Here is a 24,883-nt window from a genome sequence, read left to right as displayed (position 1 = left end):
TGTGTAACATTTATTCAATATATTAAAATATAAAAATGTGCTAATTATTAATATTTATAATACTTTTGTAGAATAATTCACCATAGTGTGTAAAAAATTTTGAGAAATAATACAAAAACATAATTTTATAAAAATATAATTTATAAAATATTGATTTATTCAATTCCATTTAAAAATTAAAAAAATTTTATCAAGACTTTTTCTTAATTTTTTCTTTTCTTTAAGACTTTTCCTACAGATTAATGTATTAATTATTTATTAATTACAGTTGATATTTGTATATTTTACTTTCATTTATATTTACTTTTTACTTATATTTATGCAATTTTATTATCCTCTAACTGCGTTAATTAGATATTTCGATTTTGTTGTAAAAAAATATAAAGTATTTTTTACAACTACATTTATTAAGCTGAAAAAAATCTTCAGTCAAACTGAACGTTACTGAACTATAGCGTCTACGTGGCGCTCGATGCGTAAACATAATGTAAAAGCCGGCGCGCGTTTCCGTCAATCATAAAAATTGAGGCTGGCCCCGACGCGCCTCCATAATACATGGTCGGTGGTCGCTCTTCAGCATCAGTCGTCGTTGAACCTCCGTCTCGCGAGTAGTCGCCGTCCAGTCAATCGAAAGCTCAGACACGTAAGTACGCTATATATTACGACGCCGAACACGCCCGAATGAATGGACACACTCCGAGAAATTTCTCATTTTCTCTTTATAAATCGCAAATTTTTGACGGAAAACGTTGTCAATCCGGAAACGCTTGAGACGCTTCCGATGCGTCTTATTTGAGGTTCTTTGTTCGTTCTATCCTTTTGTGTTATTTATTCTATCTTTTCTGGTTTGTGAGTCGACTAACTTTGAACCGATTAGTATAAAGATATATATATCTTCATTAGAATAACAAACCAAAAATTATAGCCTATTGTAAAGTTAAATGCTGAAATTATTTTTTGATACGTTTTATGTAAAGAGAAAGAGAGAGAGAGAGAGAGAGAGAGAGAGAGAGAGAGAGAGAGAAAGAGAGAGAGAGAGGCAGAGAGAGACATATAAACTATTGAAAAAAATAGTATATCTGAATAATATTTGAATATACTTCTTATTTTTAATTGAATGACGTGAATAATGTCATATGAGAAAATTACGAAATTTTTTATTTCTGTGTATATATATAATATTAAAATATAAATTTATTATTTTTATAAATTTCGAAGCATTTTTTATATAATTTTGTTTTTCAGTTAATAATATAATGCTATTAATTGCTATAAAATAATACGCGATATTTTTAATAGCATAGAGGTTTTAACATGTGAATAAAATTAGTATACAAATATAAGAATTTTACTTTTTTGTAAACATTTTCATATTTTGTAAGAATTTTTATATTTTTTATAATCATTCACACATTTCATTTTAATACACTTTAAAAACTAGAGAGAAAGAGAGAGAGAGAGAGAGAGGAATTCTGAAAGAAATTATAAAAACGAAGTCAAGGCAATGGTGAGCAGCGTGAAAGTGTGTCTTTCTTTTGGGTATAAGAAATGTGTTCTTCTTACGCGATATATGACCGCAATTTACGCCTCAACGCTTAATTTACATCGCTCGCTCGTTTGAGATCACGGATTATTGAGAATAATAACTAGATCTCGTTACCCATATCAAGTTTTCGACTTAATTGCGTGTTGCAGTGGATAAACAATTCGAATGACCTACTTATTCATCTTGAACGATGTCGCAGATTGACATATTAAAAATCATATTAATTTTTAAATCTTCTAAGTATTATATTTGATGTGACATTATGTTATTTTTTTATTTGTTCTCTTTTACAAAAGATGATTTCTACATACTTTTGTGATATGTGATAATAGAAATGTGATAATATAAATATATTTTAATGCTCTATATTTAACTATTTGTGAGCTTCAAATTAATTGGAATAAAAATGAAAATTATTGATTTCGAATATATATATATGTATGATATTATTTTTTGCTGTAATAATTTAAAATAAGATTTTTTTTCAAGTAAGATATCTATTCTCCTATCGCAAAAAGATAAAACATTGCCACATTAATCTCGCTTTGATGATTCAAGCAATCGCGATTTAAAAAATTCATTACTTGACATACACTGACGAATAAGTATTCTCGTTCAATGACGATATAGATATGCAGAGCACATCGCTAATTCATCAGTTTTGAAAACTATTTCCACTCGTTCACATCGTTTGCACTCTATATGTATTTGGACATATCCAAGATAGAGTGCAAATGATGTGATGAGAATACAGGAATGTATTCTCATTATATCGTTTGCGTTCTATCTATCTTGGATATGTCATGGTCGAGCCGACTCATTCATATGTCATTCACTGAGAAATGACGTAAAGTGTTTTTTTACAATTGATGTAATCAAGTACGAACTATTTTATTTATTGGATTAAGATAGATGATATTATATATCGTGAGTTTGTATCTTCTCGGAAAACAATTCACAGTGTTTTGAACTTTATAAATAACGTATTCGGAGAGAATCTATTTAAATAAATTTATTAATTTATTTTCTTAAATAAATTTATTAATTTGTTGGTTATTATTATGTTTTAATGTCATAATTTCATATACCAATTTTAATTTAAAAAAATTTGTACATATAGCGTGACATTTTAATATTTGATGAAATAATTTTATAAATGTATTTTTATCGCATCATTAATTTAAAATAGTATAGAAGAGAGAGAGAGAGAGAGAGAGAGAGAGAGAGAGAGAGAGAGAGAGTATGCATATAATTTTCTTCACATGAAAATAATATCAAATTTTATTATATAAGAAAAATTACAAAAGAAATTTTATATTGTACATAAAAAGATAAATGCAAAAAAAATGTAAAAATGTTGATAATATCCTAGTAATTAAAAAGTTGGATTTGAATTCACAGCTATTAAAAAATGATAAATGTCATCATGTATTAAAATTATCGTAGTTATAATTCAATTATTTAATTATATTAATTATACGAAAAATTCGTTATAATATTAAAGCATGAAAGCATTAATATATTTCATCAATAGTGCTTTATTACCTTCTAATATGCTTGTTTTTCATTATAAATATAGAAAGCGCATAATAATATTCACTTTAACTGAACACTACGCATTTCCGGTCTCATTTACATGACTTTAGTTAGGTTATATCGATTATCATGTCTTCATTCTTATTTATGATTTATTATGCTTTCATGTGACTTACATTCAGTGCTTATAGTCACTATATTTTTTTTTATAAGACGCATATCCATCGGTATCAATAGATATAATCGTTATTTATTTTTATAATTCCGGATGCGAGTTCTTGTATAAAATATACGCAAAAGTGAAGCAAAAATTAAATAAATAGTATGATTTAAGGTTAATTAATTTACTATTTCTTTTTACTTGTAGATCAGACAAAATGGTTACCATTACGAGGTTGTCGATTATAAAATTCCTTGAACTTGTAAGTATATTAATAAATTTAATTATCTTTAATATGTATATATAAGATCGTATGTCTTCAATTTAATAATTGACATCTTGTCATGCTTCCGCGCACATGCGTGCGCGCACATACACAATTTCAAATATTATTTTATCTTTATGTAAAAATTTTATCTTTATGTAACTTTTAATATCTTTATGTAAAATAATTTTAATATATCTTTATGTAAAATAACTTTTAATTTAAACATGTGCAATTATTTGTATGATAAATTTCAATATAAATTGTATGATATATTATTTAAATAACTTTGAAAACAAATTCTAACGTTATAACTAAAAAAATCATAACATCATAACATCATTAACATCATAAATCATTTCTCTCTTAATGAGTAAGCTCAACAGTCAACTGTATGATGTCACGTTATTAATTAACATAATCGGAAACATTTGTTAGCGAACTGTTGGGATAGGCAAATAGTTTATTCCAAAGAATTCCTCCTATTCTCAACATTTAAAATTATGTGAAAATTCTTGAGATTCGACGCAAACTGTATAAATGTCGATGTTTCTTGCATTTTTTTTGTATTTCCAGCCGCGAGAAGAAACAGTATCCTCGAGGTCGTTTGACACTCCTCTCTAAGAGCTCCATCATGCGAGCTCCATCAGCGCTCTCAAATTTATTTTTAACCCTACTGCGCTGTTCCTTTTGAACGATTGGCCTAATTTTGAAATGCGTCCATCACGATCCGGATCGCGCTTTTTTGAGATCAAGGAAATCGACGTGTACGCGCGCGCGCGCACGTGTCAATATCGAGCTATTGTTGGGCGGTGTAACATTTCTCGCTGCATATCTTTCGCGATTCGTAAGGCGACGAGAATGGAGAGTGACATAATCGACGCTGATTATCGCACAAGAGCGTTCTCTTCTCTTATTATGGTCCGCTCCGTGCCGTCCGGAAGTCGACCTGTATGAGAATTTCCGTTAGAATTCTTTGGAACTACGGGTCATAATGCGAGGACTACCGCCCTTTGTGCAGTGGACGTTTCTCAGTCGCGTTTTTTTTTTGTTGGTAACAAGGAAAAAATTAGTTTTACTATTTATTGTACTGAAATATATCGTATATGTACTTTTTCTTTTGCATTAATTAAAATAGTTAAAAAACGTTTAGTTAAAAAATATTTAAAATATTTAAAAAATATTTATATAATTTTTTCGAGATGTAAAATTTTGAAGTAATGGACATGTGTAAAATAAATTAATAATTTAATAAATTTTGCTTTTGTTACATGCAACACACACAATCAGGCTTATAAAAATTTTTCTTGATAAAATTTATCTTCGTGAATATTTGTCTGATTTCGTTTACGAATTAGCGCTGATTCTCAGCATTAAACTTGCGATATTTCAACTGCACCGGAGTACAGGTGTTTTCTAAATATAATTTTAGTTCTCTCTTTTTGTTTGATTTCTTAGTAAAGTTTCTTAACAAGTGCAGTGTTATTCTGCAATCATTTTTCAGTTAAATTGTAGCAGAATATCTTTTGCCGTTGCTATTTTTACTTTGCTTGCTGATAAGTTATGAATAAAAAATATATTTGCATTTATTTATGCGCGAGAAAATATATTTGCATTTATTTATAAGCGAAAATGTGATATTTAAAATTGATAAATGTTATTGTTACGCTTTGTATTACATAAATATAGAAGACAATAATAATATTTATTTCCTACAAGAATAAACATTTATTATCTGTAAATAAATAATGCTTATTCTTATAAAGAATAAAATCATTGCATTCTTGTAGAGATTGTAGATTAATTAAATAGAGATACAGAGAATAAGCATTATTGTTTTTCTCTCTAAAAATTATTCCATATAGAATATATAAAAAATTAGCAAAATGCAAATGTATATCTTGAATTAGTATTTTGATTAATCAAAACATATAAATGGAAATTTGCTGCTTTTTTATTTGACATATGTGTGTCTAGAATATGTGTATATATTTTATATCGCTAATATGTATATCAAGCTACATGGTGGTATTCGTCAAAGACATTCGTCAAAGACGGATCTGGTATAGTAAATGCGCGTATAGTATTGCGATGTGTAGTATCACATGCTTATCGACGTACACGTGGGTGACCCCCGAGATTCTTTAAGATATACTCTGAATCAGGCATGTATTCATCCTGTCAAGGGCGACTGGTATAATTTTTAATGTTGACGTCACAGAGATGACATCCAGATGAAAATTGTATAATTGTGATGTGCCTATGAATTAATTATACATTTTCATTCAGTTTTTATTGGTTGTTAATTATTGAAAGAAATAATACTCTATTCCATATATGTTTTCAATTATTTTTTTATATATTATTATATATATTAATACAAATGAAAGTGTTCTGTATTATAAAAATACAAATTTAATCTTTCTTATTGAAAAAGAATTTACATATAAATTATATGTATTATTATATTATATTCATATGATGATGCTTTAAGAGTTTTTTAGGAATCTTTTGGTTTTGAGATTTTGAAATCAATTTGATTGATTATGTACGTCTTATGCTCATCATAGTTAACGATATATTGAAAAAAGGTAGATTCTATTCATATATTTATAATCGTGTTAATCGACGAATTATATCGAACGATTCAATTTACGAGTCTAGAAATAAAAGTTGTTTGCCAACTGGGGCAAAATAGTGGACAATATTTTATTTATGATGGGATCGCGAAAGGGTCGATGCTCTCTTCGGTCGACCTAGTTTCGTGAGTGATATCCATATCTTTACTTTGACAACAAAAAGAACAGTTTCTATAATTATAGAGAATGAATGAGTTTATACATATATATATATATATATATATATATATATATATATATAAATTGAAAAGATGGAATAAAATTGAAAGTTCATAGCATCGGAAAAGTTTTTGCCTATATTTTTAGTATCTTAAGTATCTTTTTCTGGTTTTTCGCAGCTTCTGGTATGCATCCTTATCGGACTGCACTACAACTCTTTTAATGCGGGCGACCAACATACCGCAATGATAACCATGGGCACTTTCGGCGGATATTTAATTATCTTAATCGGTTTATTCATCGGAAGCGTGATGGGAACGCCAGTCAACCGTCGTGTGGTATGTTAGATAGATTAGATTTTATATTATTTATACAATATTTATACAATATAAATATATCTTTTATCAAGAAAAGAAATAGACTCAAAATAATAATGATTACTAAGCGACAAAAATAGCAAATAAGATAACAACATATAACTTATTCATAATGTATATTTAATATATATTTTTTAACAAAATTGAATATCTTGTAATACTTAAAAATTCTTTCTTGCGCTCTAATTTCTGCTTTTTTCGGTCATTTTGATCACTTAATAATCATTATATCTTCTATTCTAGACGAAAATCATGATATGCAATTGAAATAAAATACGCGTAAGAATATGATGTATATAAGGATGAAGTTAAAGAAAAATTTTAAAAAAACTGTAAACAATGTGTTTATAATTTCATAGACGAGAAATAAGTTAATAACAACTTTAACTGATTGCGATTTTCTTTTATCTCTCAGGATCTCTTTTTCTCTCTCATTGGATGCGCTCTATTCATCGCCGCGGGCTCGCTCAACATCGACTACTTCCAGAACATGGTGCGCAAAACATCATTTCGCGATACCGGTTTGGCCAAAGGTTCTCTCAGTATCATCGAGGGCGTTATTTTCCTCGTGGATGCATTCCTTACGTTTCGGGGGGAAAATTGAAATCTGAATCATTTTCAAGTACAATAGAAGGACTGCACGGCCGGCTATCGGTGTTACACATTCCGCAATCGACGGAAATCTTTTCTATAAAGGATGTACTGCCAAGAAGTTTCCTGATATAAAAAGAACCTCTTGTTTTAGCCGGATAATCAAATATGAGAAGCATTTATATAGAAATCATATGGAATTATCAAAATCCAGAATTCGTGCCTTCTACCATATTATTTTTATTACTACCGAGATGTTTATTTGACTGATTTTAAGTGCATATATTTTTTGATAACTTCTTAGAAAAACGTAGAGACAGAGAATTCTAATTTTAAAAACTTTGAAAATTTCTTATAAATTAAATTATTAATTATTAATTAGACAGTTTTCTTTTTGTTAAAAAAATTAAAAAATTAAAAAGTTTGTTAAAAAAATTTAAGAGTAATATATAATTTTGCGATTTGTATGAGTAATATATATAATTTTGCTATAGTACCTAACACCGATGATAGTACAAAACGTGCAGGGAACACAAAGATGATAATGATATATTTCATACATATACATGTTAATATTAATAAGTGGTAATCATTTCGTAGAAGCAGGCCAGTTGACACTATAATCATTAATAATAATGTACTGATATTATGCATTCATAAATTTAAGTCATACTACTGTTAAATTTTGACAAGAGCAGCAGCAATAGAAAAAAAGAGAGAGAAGAAGAACAATAAATATCTTGACATGTTTTTATACATCACACTATTGTATTTTGATGTTAAATATTTATCGCGGCGATCTCGAATCGTTCACCGTCTTTTCGCAAATATTCGCGAATATTTATCTTTGATTTGTACGTTTTTACGCTAAGACTTCAATAATAAAGAAGAATTATGACTACGGAGAACAAGACTACGGAGGATGTACATATATGGTGTTTTCGCACCTTTTTTGACACTTTCCTCTCTTCCATCACATTCATTGCAAAATGCGAAAATTTGAATGCGGCTCGCACGCTTGTTGTCATGTTGCATAAACCCAAGCATAAACCAGACGTGACATAATACAACAAAACACAGGAAATTTCACGTGATGCAACTTTCACTATAATGTGCAAGAGCTATATTGCATTCGATAAAACAGTCTTGGATATACATATGTATACTCTATCGCGAGTAATTTATTGTTAGTAATATAGGAAATATAAAATAAGAAATTGTTTTAATGCAGATAATGTTCGACTCTAACAAGAAAGTTTAAAAAATTTTCTATTTAGATTTGTAATAGATTGAGGGTAATAAATTGTAGAAAAGAGCAAAACATTATTAAAATAGAAATCAAAAACTTGGAAATAGTATGACATATTAAATTCAGTCCACAAATTAGGTTCACAAGATAAATCAAAAGAACATTAAATCAGAGAATGGCTATTTAAAACCTTTAAATACGCAATATCAAACTTTTAATTTCAAAATTGAAAATAATTACATAGACGTTTCGATCCAATTCGAACCCTCCTCAGTATAAAATGTAAAAATTTTAAAAGAACATTACATTAATCTAACATTTTTTACGATAAAATATTTTTATTGAATTAATATAGAATTTTTAAACAAAAATAAAAATGTTTATGGATTTATGTTCTTATGAACATCAAGATTTTCTTGAGAATATCAAAAGTTTATTATAATAATATAATATAATTAAGTAATATTATAATATAATTGCTAGAAAATTTACTTGGACAAATTATTTGAATTACTTATATTATATTAACCTCATTAGAAAGGATCCCGCAGAATTTTTATGAGAAATGGCTTTCGGCTAAATTTTTTGAAAACTTGCTATATAATAGTTCTTGATGTGTAGATTAAAAGTGTCAGAACTCAGACAACTTCCAAAAAACATTTTTCGAATTTCTTCGTATAATAGGTCATTTTTTAGTAATATCCCTTCAATTACGAATAACTTTCTCTGGTAAATATAATCCGTTGGTAAATGTGGATTAACTCATACCAATAAGAAAGGTCTGTTATTGATAGTTTGCTCAAGAAAAGTTCCTGTCCACCTCACCGTCATCACCCTTGAGCGAAAAAATGGCTGCTATAGTACGGCCGCTGTGTTATACATGTTATACAAGTTATTGAGTTTATGAGGATTTATTATAGTCCTTTTATTTATGGAACATTAAAGTAACGATTGAGAATGGAGCAAACATATATGATTATTAGGATGGAATAGACGGACTGATATTGATAAAGGAGATGAACAAGCATATAACGTGAGCAAATAACGTGAGAAAAGGATGCACACACACAGACATGCATGCACGTACGCACACACCCGAGTATATGCGTGTATATATACATAAATATGTCCTCTCAATACGCTGCATGATGTACGAAACCTCAACTTTGAGCCGCTGTAGCTCGAAAACTGTTCGTGATCGGACTTCGGACCCATTGACACTTTTGATCTACACATCAAGAATTATTATATAGCAAGTTTTCAAAAAATTTAGTCGAAAGTCATTTCTCATAAGAATTCTGCGGGGTCCTTTAAATAAATGATTAAATTTATAAATTTACATATACATTTATCATAGAAATATATATATTTTATAATAAATAAAATATAGAAATAAAAAAGTTGTGTCTGCAAAATAATTAAACCCTTAATAATTTAACCGTTTGCACTCCAGCTAATTTTGTGGTACCTTTGATGAAAATTAAAAATGTTATTATATCAAATTAAAAAATTCCACTTCGTCTAATTTCTACTATTGTCACTGTTGCTCTCAGTATTATCAATAATTTTATTATAATCAACTGAAAATAAATATCATAAATAATTTCATTATACTTTTATTATGAAATGTATATCGCCATAGCGGCGCCTATGGAATGCAAAGGGTTAATCTAGAAATACTATAATAATAAAACTTATAATAATAGAATATAAATAATAATAATAAATAATAATAAAGAAATATATACATGAATTATACATTAGTCATTATTATTATTTACGTCCACGATAAGAATTATTTCCGCGACTTGTTTGAAGTATTTATAATTACCAATGTCGATTCGAGATCTCTCGAAATCGCGCCGAGAATCGATTCTCGCAATTGCGAGCGCGTCGTGAGAGGTCGCTCGTGTGCGTGTGTGTGTGTAGGTGTACGTGTGTGCGTGATGCGGAACGGAGTAAGTGCATCGTCGCCGTCGCGCGTTCTTGACAAGGGCGAGAGAGATCCGTACTTTTTATTTCATCAATCATAGGCGCCGATGCGCGGTGCGTAGCGTTAAATGTGCGTGCAGGATGTCGAACCCAGGCGGTAGCAGGAGGAACGGAGCCATGAAGATCCGTCTGACAAGTGAGTGCGGAGTCGGTTATCCCGACGATCGTCGGGCGTTATGCGTGAAAGTCGCGGATCGCACGAGACGAGAACACCTACCTATCTGTCTACCTACGCTCGGCCTGTTTTTGTTGTGCATCATTCAATATGGCCCCGCGTGCACCCTGTTCCTCGCGGGGGGGCTTCGACGCGAAACGTCAAATCGTTCGGCGGATGAAAGTTGAACGGACGATGCGATGGGTTTCGTCGTTGAGGCTCCCTCGCTCTCTTGGTTAGGTGCTCACTTCCTGTGGTGTGGTGTCGACCCCACCGCGAGCACTCTCCGGGAGACCGACGAAAACGTTAATTGTGAACAGTCGCGAAGTGTCTGTCTAATGTCTATCATTATCTCCATAGTATGACGAGGCTTATGCTTTGAGGAATTTTGTGGGGCATTATGTGTTATGTGAATTTCATGTAGAGCATGATTTAACTGTGTCATTATACTATATTAAATCTGATTCTGTATAACGAAGATATTTTTTAAAATTAAAATTATCAAAGAATGTTGGCATATTTTTTAAATATTTTTATAATTCTATGTACATTGGATGATATTTCTCGCTATCTCTTCTATTCGTGTTGCAAAAGACCACCTAATCATTATCAGCAATTTGCATGAGTTATAACGTTATTGATATATTAAGTTTACTTCATCATAATAACACAAAGATAGTGGTATTTAATTATAATAATTCAAAGAATACTATTTTATACATAACAAATATAAAAAGACAGGAAATTCTAGCTTATCAAATTATAGATTATTAGTTCAAATTTTGTCTCACAAAATTTTATTTTTTGTGGCATTATGTACTATGTGAATTTAACACGGACAATGATTAAATGTCACTATATTCAATCTGAATTATATAATGAGGATATTTTAAAATTAAAAATATCACAGAGAATATATGCACAGAAAAGATAATATTATTTTTTAAATACTTTTATGATTCTATATACATTTGATTATATCTATCATTATCTCTTGTATTCATATTATAAGAGCCTTAATCATTAGCAACAATTTATATGAGTTATAAGATTATATTAAGCTTAAGTTGATTTTATCATAATAACAAAGATAGTGATATTCAATTATAATAATTTAAAGAATATCCTATGTATAACAAATATAAAAAGACATAGAATTTTTAGATCATCACCAAATAGATTATTAAATCATTTATCTTATAAAATTTTTTAAAATTTGGGGTTAAATGTTATATATATTAATGTCGAAAATTTGAAAATAATATATTTAAATTATATATAATAACATACTATAATATATATATGTGTGTGTGTGTGTGTGTGTGTTTGTATGTGTGTATTATATATATTTTTATATAATACATGAAGTGAAAATATCAAAAGTAAAATATACTTTGACACATTAATTATTACGAAATACACATTAGTTAATTACAGAAATATATATTCATGATTTTATGTTTTAGTTTTATGCGCCCGTAATCTCGCTAGGAAGGATTTATTTCGTAAGTTCACTTTTTTTCATAAAGAATTTAATATATAATATATAAGTAATATATAAATTATAATATATAAATAATATATAAATTTAATATATAATTAAAAGATAAATTAACAATTTAAGAATAATTTCTTGTAGGCTTACCCGATCCTTTTGCTAAGATAACTGTCGATGGTTCTGGACAATGTCATAGTACAGACACTTGTAAAGCTACACTCGATCCTAAATGGAATCAACATTATGATTTGTGAGTGTTTTTAAACTAAATATATAAAATACATTTTATATTAGTGTTAAGAAATAAAAATTATTTATTAATTTATGCAGATACATTGGAAAGAATGATGGAATCACTATATCTGTGTGGAATTACAGAAAATTCCATAAGAAACAGGGTGGAGGATTTTTAGGATGTGTATGCATATTATCAAATACCATCCAACGACTTAAAGATACAGGATGTATGTTTGTGTTTGTCTTATATTACACAATTATATTTAATCGTTGCCCCTAAAAAAATCCAAGTCCAAAATACCTAAATATTATTTAGGCTTGTTTTCATGAATTCAAAACTAGTGAGATATTTATAATAATTGATAAAGCAACGTATAATTTTACTTTCAATACTTTCTCAGATTTGTTTTGCAAAATCAATATTGAATATCTCAATGCATATTCTTTTTAAGGAAGAAGAAAACGTTTCATATATTTTGCAATCATTTTTTATTGATTTTCCCTAAAGATTATTTTTATATTATGCAATGTGTTTTCTTTTAGATCAACGTTTAGATCTATGTAAGGCTCGTTCAGATGACACAGACGTGGTGAAGGGGCAAATTGTAGTATCCTTAATGTCACGGGACGGTCACAATGGTGCTGTAAGTAATACGGTCGGTCATAACGCTGTGGTCGATGTGCTCGGTGATTTGAGTTGTCCGAATGATTTACCGGATGGATGGGAAGAGAGAAGAACTGAAAACGGCCGACTTTACTATGTAAATCATTACACGAAAAGCACACAATGGATCCGTCCAAACACTCGGTAATATTCAATATCTCAAATATTAGTCAAAGATAATATATAACACAAAAATATAAAAAATATTAGTATTAAAGTGGACTAATAAGGGCCAATATCAGATTGATAGTGCAAAACGAAAGATTTCAAATAAAATAAGAAAAACATTTTTATTTATACATTTTGATCCCATTTCGAGCTTTCTTCATTAACTGTACAAAAGATCAAAATAATAATAAGCTAATTGTAAGTGAAAAACTGAATAAATGTAATGAGAAGCAAAAGATAATAAAATTGACAATTAAAAAATTAGATGTTCAAACTCGTCCAATCAATCCGACGTCTTTGGTCTTTTGTACAATTACTGAAGACCCGAAATAAGACTGAAATATATAAATAAAAATGCTTTTCTGATTGTATTGAAAATGTCTTTCTTTGCGCGCTCTCTCTTTTGCTCTTATTAATCGTAATTTTTTATATTGTCATATTTAGAGTCTTATTATTTGTATTATATAATATTAAATTCATTTGATTAATGTCTTTGGTAGGCCTAATAATGCTATTATACCGACAACACCGGAACCTCCTCCATTGCTATCGTCAGAACCGACGTCTCCCAGCAGTAGCACGAGCTCGCCGAACGTGAGAAACGAAGAGAGTCCTGCAAGACACACATTGTCCGAATGGAATAGCGGAAACGCGACACCCAATCAAACACCCAGTCGAGATAACTCGGCGCAAAATACCCCGAGAAATACACCGACGCAGCAGCAACAGCAAAATCGCAATCAGCAGCAGAATCAACATATGAGAAACGCGATGACACCAGCATCGTCCGTAAGAGATCGGCGCGTCATTAGAGGAACCGATGAACAAAATGGCAATCAAAACGCAAACGGAAGGATAGAACGTGGTCTCAACAGCGGGAATCAAACGCGAAGGCCTAATCGCAGCAATAGAAATAGAAATATCGTATCAAGTAGCGACAGACGATCTGATCCTCCGCAACCGCCGGATTTGCCTCGTGGTTACGGTATGAATCAAATGCCTAGTAAATATAATTTGTTTTTAATAGAATACATTATTAAATAAATACTATTAAATAAAATGTGTAATAAACTATTTCTAAAATACAATAAACTATTTAAAAAATAGTGTAAATTTAGAGTATAAATTTTATCACATATATATAGAAATGAGAAAAACTCAACAAGGCCAAGTATATTTTTATCATGTACCAACTGCATACTCTACCTGGCATGACCCGAGAATACCACGTGATTTACAAGCTAACGAATTGACGAACGAACTTGGTCCTCTTCCTAGTGGATGGGAAATGAGACAGACTCAAAGTGGACGAGTATATTTTGTAGATCACAATAACAGGACAACGCAATTTACCGATCCCAGGCTGTCCAGTCAAATCATAAGCAAACTATTGAGGTAAATATAGAGTCAATATTAAATAGAAGAATATATTTATGTGTGTGATTATTAAAATATAAAATTGTTATTCTATTGATAGTAGGAGACAAAATAACAATATGAACTATCAAGCCACGAATAATGCAAATAGTTCTGGAGGTGAAGCTATTGAAGCCGATACAAGTTCATCAATGGTTCAATCTAACACACCACAGCAGTCAACAAGAAATGAAAATGGGAATAACAATAATTCTCCAACAAGTGAGTTGTTGCAAATTTGAAAAATATTCTTGAAAGAGAAATAAAAATATTTTTGAAAGATATTATATCTTTGCTTTATGTACATTTTACATATTTGATAACATTCGCACAATATAGATCACGTAATCTACTTATTTCCAAACAAAAACAAAACAGCATATGTATTGTCTCGTAATTTTATCTTATCTGCGAACGCGTCTGTATAGCTATTGATCTGACTGTTAGTCACGGTTAATTTGTCACTTGGACAGGATGCCATTCTATTTCAGAACAGTTTTGTTCATCAGGGCGCATTATTGTAAAGATTGAAAATTTTATATTAATATTGTTAGTATTTGTGTATAAAAAATTTCTTTTCTTTGCATCTTAGTGGAAAGCACGTCATCTCAAAATGCTCAAACAGTATCGGAATTACCAAAAGAGCTTATGGATAACGAGCTTCTTCCAAAATACAAACGTGATTTGGTAGCGAAGCTAAAGTGTCTTCGAGCGGAATTGAATGCGCTTCAACCTCAGAGTGGACACTGTAGATTGGAAGTGTCGAGAAATGAGATATTTGAAGTAAGCAATTTTTAAAAATTATTTATCTTTTTTTGTTTTAAAACATAGTTGATTATCAACATAAAAAATTCAGAGTGTTTTATTTACAAGAGTATCACGTTTATATAAAACAATGCTTTGTTTTTGAAGGAATCGTATAGACTAATAATGAAAATGCGTCCGAAAGATATGCGTAAAAGACTCATGGTCAAATTTCGTGGCGAAGAAGGTCTGGATTATGGTGGCGTGGCGCGTGAATGGCTATATCTATTATCTCATGAAATGCTAAACCCGCAATATGGACTCTTTCAATATTCGAGGGACGATAATTACACTCTACAAATTAATCCGGATTCAGGCATAAATCCGGAACATTTATCATACTTCCATTTCGCCGGGAGGATTATAGGCATCGCTGTTTTTCACGGTCACCACGTCGATGGTGGTTTTACGACTCCGTTTTATAAAATGTTGCTTAACAAAGCTATAACATTAAATGATATAGAAGGAGTTGATCCAGAACTGCACAGGAGCCTTACATGGATGCTGTAAGTAACATTTTTTTAGAAGAAAGTTACTTATATTTAATATGTATTGTTTAATATGTATTGCTTCAGAAACAAATGTCAATTTCAAGAAATTATTGATTATATTTTATGTTATTAGGGAAAATAGCATAGACGGTGTATTGGATGCCACGTTTTCTGTAGAACATAGCAGTTTCGGTGTGTTGAAAAATCATGAATTAAAACCAGGCGGTAAAGACATTGTAGTGACGGAAGAAAACAAGAGGGAATACGTCCGTTTATACGTAAACTATCGATTTATGCGAGGTATCGAGCAACAATTCTTGGCATTACAGAAAGGATTTCACGAATTGATTCCTCCCTTATTACTGAGACCGTTCGACGAGCGTGAATTAGAATTAGTTATTGGTGGTTTGGGCACTATCGACATAAACGATTGGAAAATGAACACTCGTCTCAAGCATTGCACGCCCGATACGCCAGTTGTTCAATGGTTTTGGCAGATAGTAGAGTCGTATGGCGAAGAAATGAGGGCAAGATTACTCCAATTCGTTACCGGCAGTTCCCGAGTCCCATTACAAGGATTCAAAGCTTTACAAGGTAAATGTTAAATCGGTTTGTTTAAATATGTCACATTAAAAATATTACATTTAACATTTAATAGTATGATATTTCGTTTTGATTGCATAGGATCGACTGGAGCGGCGGGTCCTCGACTTTTCACAATACACGCTGTTGATGCACCGAGCGAAAATCTACCAAAAGCACATACCTGTTTCAATAGAATAGACATACCGCAAAGTTATCCGACTTATCAAAAAATGCTTGACAAACTCACGCAGGCGGTTGAAGAAACTTGCGGCTTTGCAGTCGAATAATAAGGTATGTTCTTGCAGTTTTATCATGATCATTTTTGTATATTAGGATATATATTAGGTAATCCGTGAAAATAAATTTTTGTGATGAATAACGTTTTGCAGATTTTGCCATTTCTAAAAAAAATATTGTTTATTCTCATTGATAAAACACCATTGATAAAACACCACATATACACACAACTTGAAGATGAAGTTTAGAGGAATTATAGGAAGAAAGTGTTATATGTATAAGATATCAGCGATATCTTTTTGACTTGTGTACAAACATAATGGCCTTGTAATTATGAACTATGATGCCGATTGGTATTTTGCATATCCAGTGATATATGTTCACTTTTAAACATAAGTTTGAATAACAATTTTTAGAAAATCATTAGTTTTTAAATATTAGTTGGTCCAATAATTCAAGCTATGCGAGGACTATTATCATTTTATGTTCATCAACATTTTTATTGATTTATATTTTCTATTACTTAAACTCTAAATCTTATTAAGTCTATTAAAATCAGATTCGCATTAATCGAATTATGATTATAAATATAAGACGGAGTTTGCACGAAAGTTTGTGGAAGATAAAATCTTTTAAGAGGTTACAGTTATTATTATATAATGTTCATATTGTACAGATTTTTTTATTGAAAATAATAGCACCAAGAATCTCGCGGTTATAAATGTAGCAATAGATGATATAGGGAATTAATTTGCACACACAGCTAACGATTCATATTTGGAAATTTTTAATTTTATCACACATGAATACCATTAACAAACTGCACAAACAATTAATTTCATATCAATTGTCTATCAAATAAGAATAAGAAATTAGTGTGTTAAATGAAAATTACATATATGTATGAAAATTATTGAATTTCTAGTAGGGATAGACATCTCAACTAGGCTGGCAATGTAGTATTCTGAAATGTATTATTGATCTTGGTGTTTTTTCTTAGAGAAAAAGTGGAAAGTTTGTATATATATAATTCTGAACGCAAATGTTAAATTTAAACGAAAAATGTTGAGAGTAATCATTATATAAAAGAGTATAATAATATAATATAAAATAAACATTAAATAATAATATTATTATTGATAAATGCATTTTCAATTCTATGTTAAATTCTTAATTTGGTGCAAAATAAATGTGTTTTACTCCAAATTAAAGATATAACGAAGCTACAAATATATAAATTTTATTTCTTTGATAATTATTATTTGACATGATTACTATCTGTTTTTTATTCACATAGATTGATATTTTGAAACCAATTGCATTTTTACTATTATATTTTTACCAGGATTGTGTAATATATTATAACACTTTCGTTCAGAGTTTTTGTAATGTAATCAGCAAATGTTATCGCTGTGTAAGTTCTGCGACAAGATAATTCGTTGCTTGTTAAGAGTTGATATTACCGAGTGCGTTGACAAGATGTAAATAATTTATTAGAGATTAGTATAATAGGAGCAATATGTAACAAAAAAAGTAGCGCGCCGCGCGTTTCATGCGCAGACCAAACGTGGTCGGTTCTACGATGGAATCACGCTGACTTTAATATTGACACTTACAGTAGTGTACATTGGCTTTAATTTTAAAGCATACTTATTTAAGGAAAGAGTTCATTCGACGGGTTTATATAAGCTTAAAATGTTTCGATCGAACTGACTTTTTTGTTTGAGAATTTTACGAAACATATCCATATATCTTACTAATTGTAAACTACATTTAGTAAGATATAGCGCTACTTATCTCTTATTTATCGCACGAAATCTTTATTTAGTTCAGCATATGATATTACTGTAAAACTATCTAATTCATAATAGACATGAATCACCGATTTGTATAATTACTGCATTATTATATACTTGTATCATGCACATAACTGTGATGGAACATATCATAAACAGAAACCACAATATAAAAGGCATCTAAAGTCTCTTTTTTTCGAATTTTGAGAATTTATGCATAATTTTATGTTTATTTTTACTTATCACGATATCATATACAGGGTGATTCATAACTCATGGTACAAACTTTAAGAGGTGGTAGAGCACACTTTAACAATCATTTTTTGTATAGGAATGTATGGGCGCAAGTGACGCGTTGAGGCACAAACACAGGAAATAGACAAGAAAGAAAAGATAAATTGTTTACTTACAGCGTCGTTGACAAGTGCTTTTTTATAGCAATGTTTACAATAATTGTTCAAAATTCTCACGCCATTCTCGACTGTGCTGTCGTCCGTGATGGGAGACTTTACGAATGCCGAGACATGCATCTAATGTACGGGGCTGCAAATGATAACTGCCAAGTATGTATTACTGTTGGTGGACGCAATTTTGAGCAATTATTGTAAACATTGCTATAAAAAAGCACTTGCAACGACGCTGTAAGTAAACAATTTATCTTTTCTTTTATATCTATTTCCTGTGTTTGTGCCTCAACGCGTCACTTGCGCCCATACATTCCTATACAAAAAATGATTGTTAGAGTGTGCTCTACCACCCCTTAAAGTTTGTACCATGAGTTCTGAATCACCCTGTATATATATACATATATATATATATATATATATATATATATATATATATATATTAGAGTTGCAACGAATATTCAGTTAACTAGTCGATACTCCGTCTATTCGGCAATCAATTCACTATTCGTCTGATATCAAATATTTTTAGTTCAAATTGAAGGAAATAATAAAATAGACTGTTGTTACTTCAGTCGCAGATGCATAGTTTTAACATACTCGAGTATCTCTGTTTTACTTATTTATGTCTAATAAAATAAAATTAAATAACGTATTTATGTTATATCTATGTATTTATTTAATACATATTAGTACATAGTAGTTTTAAACAAAAAAAAAACAAATTTTATGGTTATCAATGTAAAAATAATTAATATTATATCAAAATAATAAATTTATATCAATTTAAAATTCAATATATTGATAAAATTTTTAATATTTAAACAAAATTTTGTTTGACTTAATTCTAATTTTTTTAAAATAACGAAATAATTTTTTTAAATTGTAGAAACAACAAAATATAATCCATCAATTCAAACAAAGAAAAGATATTCATCAAGTTTACTCTCTTGATTTTAAAATTAATCATAATTAAAATCGAGCAACGGCAAATTAGGAAAAAAAATTTTTCTGCATTGGAAGGAAGCAGCCTATTTCTTTTTTCCTCGTATATATGCTTAAAAAATCTGTTGGAATATAACACTACTTCTGGGAGCAGAGAGATAAATCGCAGCAAATTTTGCCAAATAATTTGGAAATACTAAGTGCACGAACTTGTCACAACGTGTACAAAGATGCAAGGAAGCGTGGTCGAAAATGTTGCGCGCTCTTTTAGAGTTGCCTAATATTCGTCGAATATTCGGTTATTCACACTGACTTGGCTTAATATTCGGTATTCGATTAAGTGCCGAATATATTATTCGTTGCAACTTTAATATATATATATATATATATATATATATATATATATATATATATATATATATACACAGAATGTTTCTAAATAAGTGCGAAAAATTTTAGGAGATGATTCTTTGTCGAAAATGTGTGAAGGGGTTTTTTATATAAACATATATTTCTATATTTCTTCTCTAAAAAGTTACACTTCTTTAAAGGGAGAGGTGAAAATTAGGTTTCTATTATTTTAGGTTTATTTAGGTTTCTGTTATTACGTTAGCCTGGTATACAGCATGGTTTTCGAGAAGTTAAATTTTAAAATAAAAGAAAAAAAGCAAGTAAAACAAAATTATAGTAATAAAATATTGAAAAAAATAGGACAAAAAACAATATAAAAAAAATTTTTTAAATTAAAAAAACCTTCATTTTCAACAAAAATCTCTTAAAATTTGTCGCACTTATTTAAAAACACTCTGTATGTATGTATATATGTATATATAGGATGTTTCATGGTTGGCAAAACTTCAGGAATAGATTCTTAATGCTTAAGAAAAAAGTGTTATACTAACATAAGTCCGGAAATAATTAGTTTCTGTTCATTAGTTATGTTAAGGTTTTTATAACATAATTCTCATACTATCTAAAGGAAATGTTCAATATGTCCACCTCTTGTTTCAATACAAGCCTAAGCTCGTCATTTCAGTTGAGTCGCGAACATGGTCCCGAATTCGTGGCATAGCGCGTATCATCTGAAATGACGAGGCTTGTATTGAGACAGGAAATGGACATATTGAGCATTTCTTCTAAGAATTGTATCATAAAAACTGTAAATGCTTTAATAACTTATAAACTAATTATTTTCGGATTTATGTTCATATAGTTTTTTTCTTTTCTAAACATTAGGAATCCATTCCTGAAGTTTTGCCCATCATTTATGAAACATCCTGTATATATATATAAAATTTCGTTAATTCTTTTTTGGAATAAAAATGTTTCCATATCTTGTTTGAATTGCACAAAGTGTCCGCTTACAATGCTTGAAATACATTCTGAATATTAAACGTTGTTATAACGGAGAATGTAATTATTGCGATTCACAAGTAGGATGATGGATAGTTTTTATAGCGTTAAACTCACATAAACGCGGACACTTCTCTAGTAATGTCTATACTCTGTTACGTTTATTTCAAATGTACGAATCATAGTCTTTTTCTCGGATGTAATCGATGCTTCAATATGCACATATTTTATTAGCGATATATATATGCTACAATAAATCCATTAATTTTTTACGAGATATATATATATATATATATAAGATATATATAATTACGCCAAATATGACATAATTAAGCAGAGAAGCGTTATTTTCGATATTTAGAGATTGCGACGAATTTAAGATTAACCCTATAGATTACACAATTAGAAAATAATAACTAAATAATTGAAAGTTGACAAAATGCAGAGATTTATTGAAATTAATGCATATTGATAATAATGAATTTTTATCTTCACATTTGAGATATTCCCTTTATATCAAAATTTCATTCAAAGAAATATTTTAAAAGAGATTTTACAGTACCAATGTAAAAAGCTTCTCTTATAATTTCCTCGTTGTGTTTTTTAATCATTATCTTGTCAGTATAGCAATAAAGGCCTTAAATGTGCCTTGCTGTTCACGTTCATGATAAAATGAGAAAAATTGTAAAATACAATATTTTAGGATGTGATACAAATTTTATCCTCCTTTCAAAGTAAATACATATATATATTTATATATGTTACACAAGTGTCAGTTTATACTACGACAGTTTATCATATAAATAATAAAAAAATGACAGAGTAATGATGAGATTACAATTCAAGCATGGAGACTAGCCAAAGAACTATCCTGGAAAATTAAATATTTTGTATTTAAAAAGAATTTTATCTATATATTAGGTATGTACATCTCAAAATAATTAGAATATGAATAATTTGCAATTTCTTAATTATCTATCATTAATGCCTCTCTTATTAAATGAGTTACATATTATATATGCGTATTGTGTTAAATGGGTGATATTTAACATCGAAAATTAGATACTTAGAACATTTTGTATATATACAATATATGTATACCTTGTGAATTATGTGATTATAATTTTAAACATAGTGATATGGAAAATATCATAAATATGATGTAGTCAAAATTATTATATTGGACAAAATATGATTACTCTGTTATTACTCGAATATATATTGAAAAGAAATTATGAATAAAGAGGAAAAATAAAAAAAGAAAATAAGAGAGACAATATTTAGAATTCACATAAAATACATATAAATAAATATATTGCATATTAGTATAATGCACAAAATAAACTTGCTAACAAGAGAAGTTTATGAATTAGAGAAGAGGGATGCATAAATTTAAATATATTATAATTAAAAAATTTGCAATTCGTTTTACTCCAAATAGCAATGACTTGAGCCGCTTTTTAATCCTTTATCGATCCATTCTGCTTATCAAAATTCTTATCAAAATCAATTAAACAAAGTCTGCGCACAAAAGTGATGATATCTATTTATAGAAACGATACAGATTATATATATGTTTATATAGAATTGAAACTTTACTAACAATACAATGAGAAATATATCGGTAAAGGGTTAAATACATGTTCGCATATATTATGAAAAAAAAATAATAAATAATTTCGCAGTAACAATTAAATATCTTTTTTTCTCTTATATCAATTAGCCGATATTGAATAAGTATCTTTTAGGATTATGTTAGAGAAATCCTTTTTTCTACTTATGACTATGACCAATTATAAAGAACAGTATATGAGAAATCTTATTACGCCAGTTGATAAAAAATTTGTATTTTTTTTTTTATAAATTAAGATTTATATTTAGTACTTCTCTTTGAAAATTTTTGAAGAAATTTGCACAAATCATAAATTAATATATAATTAATATATTATTATTTATAATTTTACATTATAAATGATCGCGTCTCTCCTTCGTGCTGGTAATTGGGAGATTATGCGTACTATTATATATATATTACTGCGAATGTATTATTATTACAGCTAAAATCAAGTTTGTTACTATGATCATTATTGCACAAACCTTTCAGGAAACAAGTGTATATAATATTTCCTTTTGTATTCTGGACGAAAAAATGTATATTTTAATAAAATATTTAAAGTATGGAATTTTTTAATGTTAATGCGACTTTCGACCTTTCCTTATGACATCATATATAATAAATTATTATTGCTACTTATTTTTTATTTTCTTTAATAGTGATAATATCATTAATGTAATTTCTATGTAATTTTAATTTTATCTTAAATTATGGAATTGTATAAATTATGGGATTATATAAATATGTGCATATTTTTTTATGGACGTTTTAAATTCATGCATGTGTTTATTATTGTATTATTGGGCCTTGTACGTGAAAAAAATATTAAATGCAGAAAAAAGTAAGGTAAATTTCTTTAAAATAAATAAAACTATAACTTACAAAAATAATAACTATTTAATTTGTAAATTTGTTTGTCTGCAAACGACTTAATTTTACTACTATAATGTACAAAAATATATATATTAATATTATTTAAATGTAAGAACAAGCGCAAAAATTTGTTATATAAGAATTACATTAAAGTAAAATTTATTTTATCTACGCACGTGAATGTCGTCCGATTTGAACGGTTTCTCTCACACATAATAGCGCTCGCGAATCTTTCTCGTTCATCCATCCTCAGTACTTCGGTACAGAGAATCGACTTTACACATGAGTTAAATAGTACAATTCGATTTAAACGAATTTAAACGAATCACGAGATGCAATCCTCGCCGCGATAAGACACGCGTTACGTATTTGATGACGCTAAATCAGCATACAGGTCTGTATGCTGATTTAACATCATCAAATACGCAACGCGTAATAGCCTATGTCGTACATCTTGTGATGCTGAATGATGTATTCAATGTTCTTTCATCCTCCTTCCTTTCCAACACACATTCAGATCAGCGACGAAAAGTTGCTCCTTCTATTATAATTGTCGAATGTCATCTACCTGTCATTCTCGCTCGGAAGAACGATCACGCAATCGTTTTCTACGCAGTGAGTCGCTCATGCGGAAATAATGCATGTATATGTAAAAAAAATAACGAATAATAAATTAAATATTTCGTTATTGGCTTGTCGTATTTTTTTTCAGAGAGCACGTATACGCGTTTTCCTTCTCGAATTGAATACTTATCGGTCGCATATATGGGCCTTATGTTGTCGTCGACTAACTTGCGAGCCAACTAGACGAGACAGATACGCGCGAAATACCTGATGTTGCCGCGTGTCATATCGTTCAGGTACAATAGATTAACGTGACTCTCTTTCTTATCGTCTGCCGCCGCCGCCACCGTCTTTCTTAGCTTCTCTTCAATAGTGTATACATTGACATACCGTTCAGAAACGTTCGAATCACCCGATTTCATTCAAACTCATGCGTAACTCCACACCTTCAAGATTCAACACTGTGGAATAATGCAGATATCGCAAACTTCTTTCGCATAAATTCGACGTAAGGTAAGAGTGACTGATTCCTCGTGGCGATCGTCTTAATGGTTATTAATAATAA

The 24,883-nt window shown here is 29.5% G+C and overlaps 2 protein-coding genes across 3 annotated transcripts; both read left to right on the top strand.

The window, feature by feature from the left end:
• The first annotated feature begins 495 nt into the window (after positions 1 to 495).
• On the top strand, positions 496 to 8,186 carry LOC145966701 (protein snakeskin). The gene is made up of 4 exons (XM_083090993.1): positions 496 to 643; positions 3,450 to 3,504; positions 6,485 to 6,643; positions 7,098 to 8,186. The coding sequence occupies exons 2-4, from the start codon at positions 3,460 to 3,462 to the stop codon at positions 7,284 to 7,286; spliced, it is 393 nt and encodes a 130-aa protein (XP_082947119.1). The 5' UTR covers positions 496 to 643; positions 3,450 to 3,459; the 3' UTR covers positions 7,287 to 8,186.
• Positions 8,187 to 10,430: 2,244 nt separating this feature from the next.
• Smurf (SMAD specific E3 ubiquitin protein ligase) lies at positions 10,431 to 23,449 on the top strand. Of its 2 annotated transcripts, none has more exons than XM_083090404.1 (13): positions 10,431 to 10,650; positions 12,135 to 12,173; positions 12,308 to 12,416; positions 12,497 to 12,630; positions 12,947 to 13,211; positions 13,736 to 14,220; positions 14,381 to 14,630; positions 14,716 to 14,873; positions 15,244 to 15,434; positions 15,564 to 15,961; positions 16,080 to 16,540; positions 16,631 to 16,822; positions 16,921 to 23,449. In XM_083090404.1, exons 1-12 carry the CDS (start codon positions 10,596 to 10,598, stop codon positions 16,816 to 16,818), a joined length of 2,733 nt encoding a protein of 910 aa, XP_082946530.1. In that variant the 5' UTR covers positions 10,431 to 10,595; the 3' UTR covers positions 16,819 to 16,822; positions 16,921 to 23,449. The 2 variants fall into 2 exon arrangements, with proteins under 2 accessions (XP_082946530.1, XP_082946529.1); XM_083090403.1 differs by having other exon boundaries at positions 10,432 to 10,650; positions 14,713 to 14,873.
• Positions 23,450 to 24,883: the final 1,434 nt, after the last annotated feature.

This window comes from Camponotus vicinus, unplaced genomic scaffold (assembly GCF_025532165.1).
Source record: "Camponotus vicinus isolate PSW18456_S1 unplaced genomic scaffold, iyCamVici1.0 SCAF_2, whole genome shotgun sequence".
Taxonomy (NCBI): Eukaryota; Metazoa; Arthropoda; class Insecta; order Hymenoptera; family Formicidae; genus Camponotus; species Camponotus vicinus.
The sequence above is the reverse complement of the archived record's forward strand: the minus strand, read 5'-3'. Positions and strand labels throughout refer to the sequence as shown.

What these genes read in the sequence shown, in the direction of transcription:
- LOC145966701 (XM_083090993.1), top strand. Translation starts at nt 3,460, where the DNA reads ATGGTTACCATTACGAGGTTGTCGATTATAAAATTCCTTGAACTT. An exon ending in TTATAAAATTCCTTGAACTT is followed by an intron (nt 3,505 to 6,484) that starts GTAAGTATATTA and finishes GGTTTTTCGCAG; the next exon opens with CTTCTGGTATGCATCCTTAT. An exon ending in CGCCAGTCAACCGTCGTGTG is followed by an intron (nt 6,644 to 7,097) that starts GTATGTTAGATA and finishes TTTATCTCTCAG; the next exon opens with GATCTCTTTTTCTCTCTCAT.
- Smurf (XM_083090403.1), top strand. Translation starts at nt 10,596, where the DNA reads ATGTCGAACCCAGGCGGTAGCAGGAGGAACGGAGCCATGAAGATCCGT. An exon ending in TGGATCCGTCCAAACACTCG is followed by an intron (nt 13,212 to 13,735) that starts GTAATATTCAAT and finishes TGTCTTTGGTAG; the next exon opens with GCCTAATAATGCTATTATAC. An exon ending in AGGATTCAAAGCTTTACAAG is followed by an intron (nt 16,541 to 16,630) that starts GTAAATGTTAAA and finishes TTGATTGCATAG; the next exon opens with GATCGACTGGAGCGGCGGGT.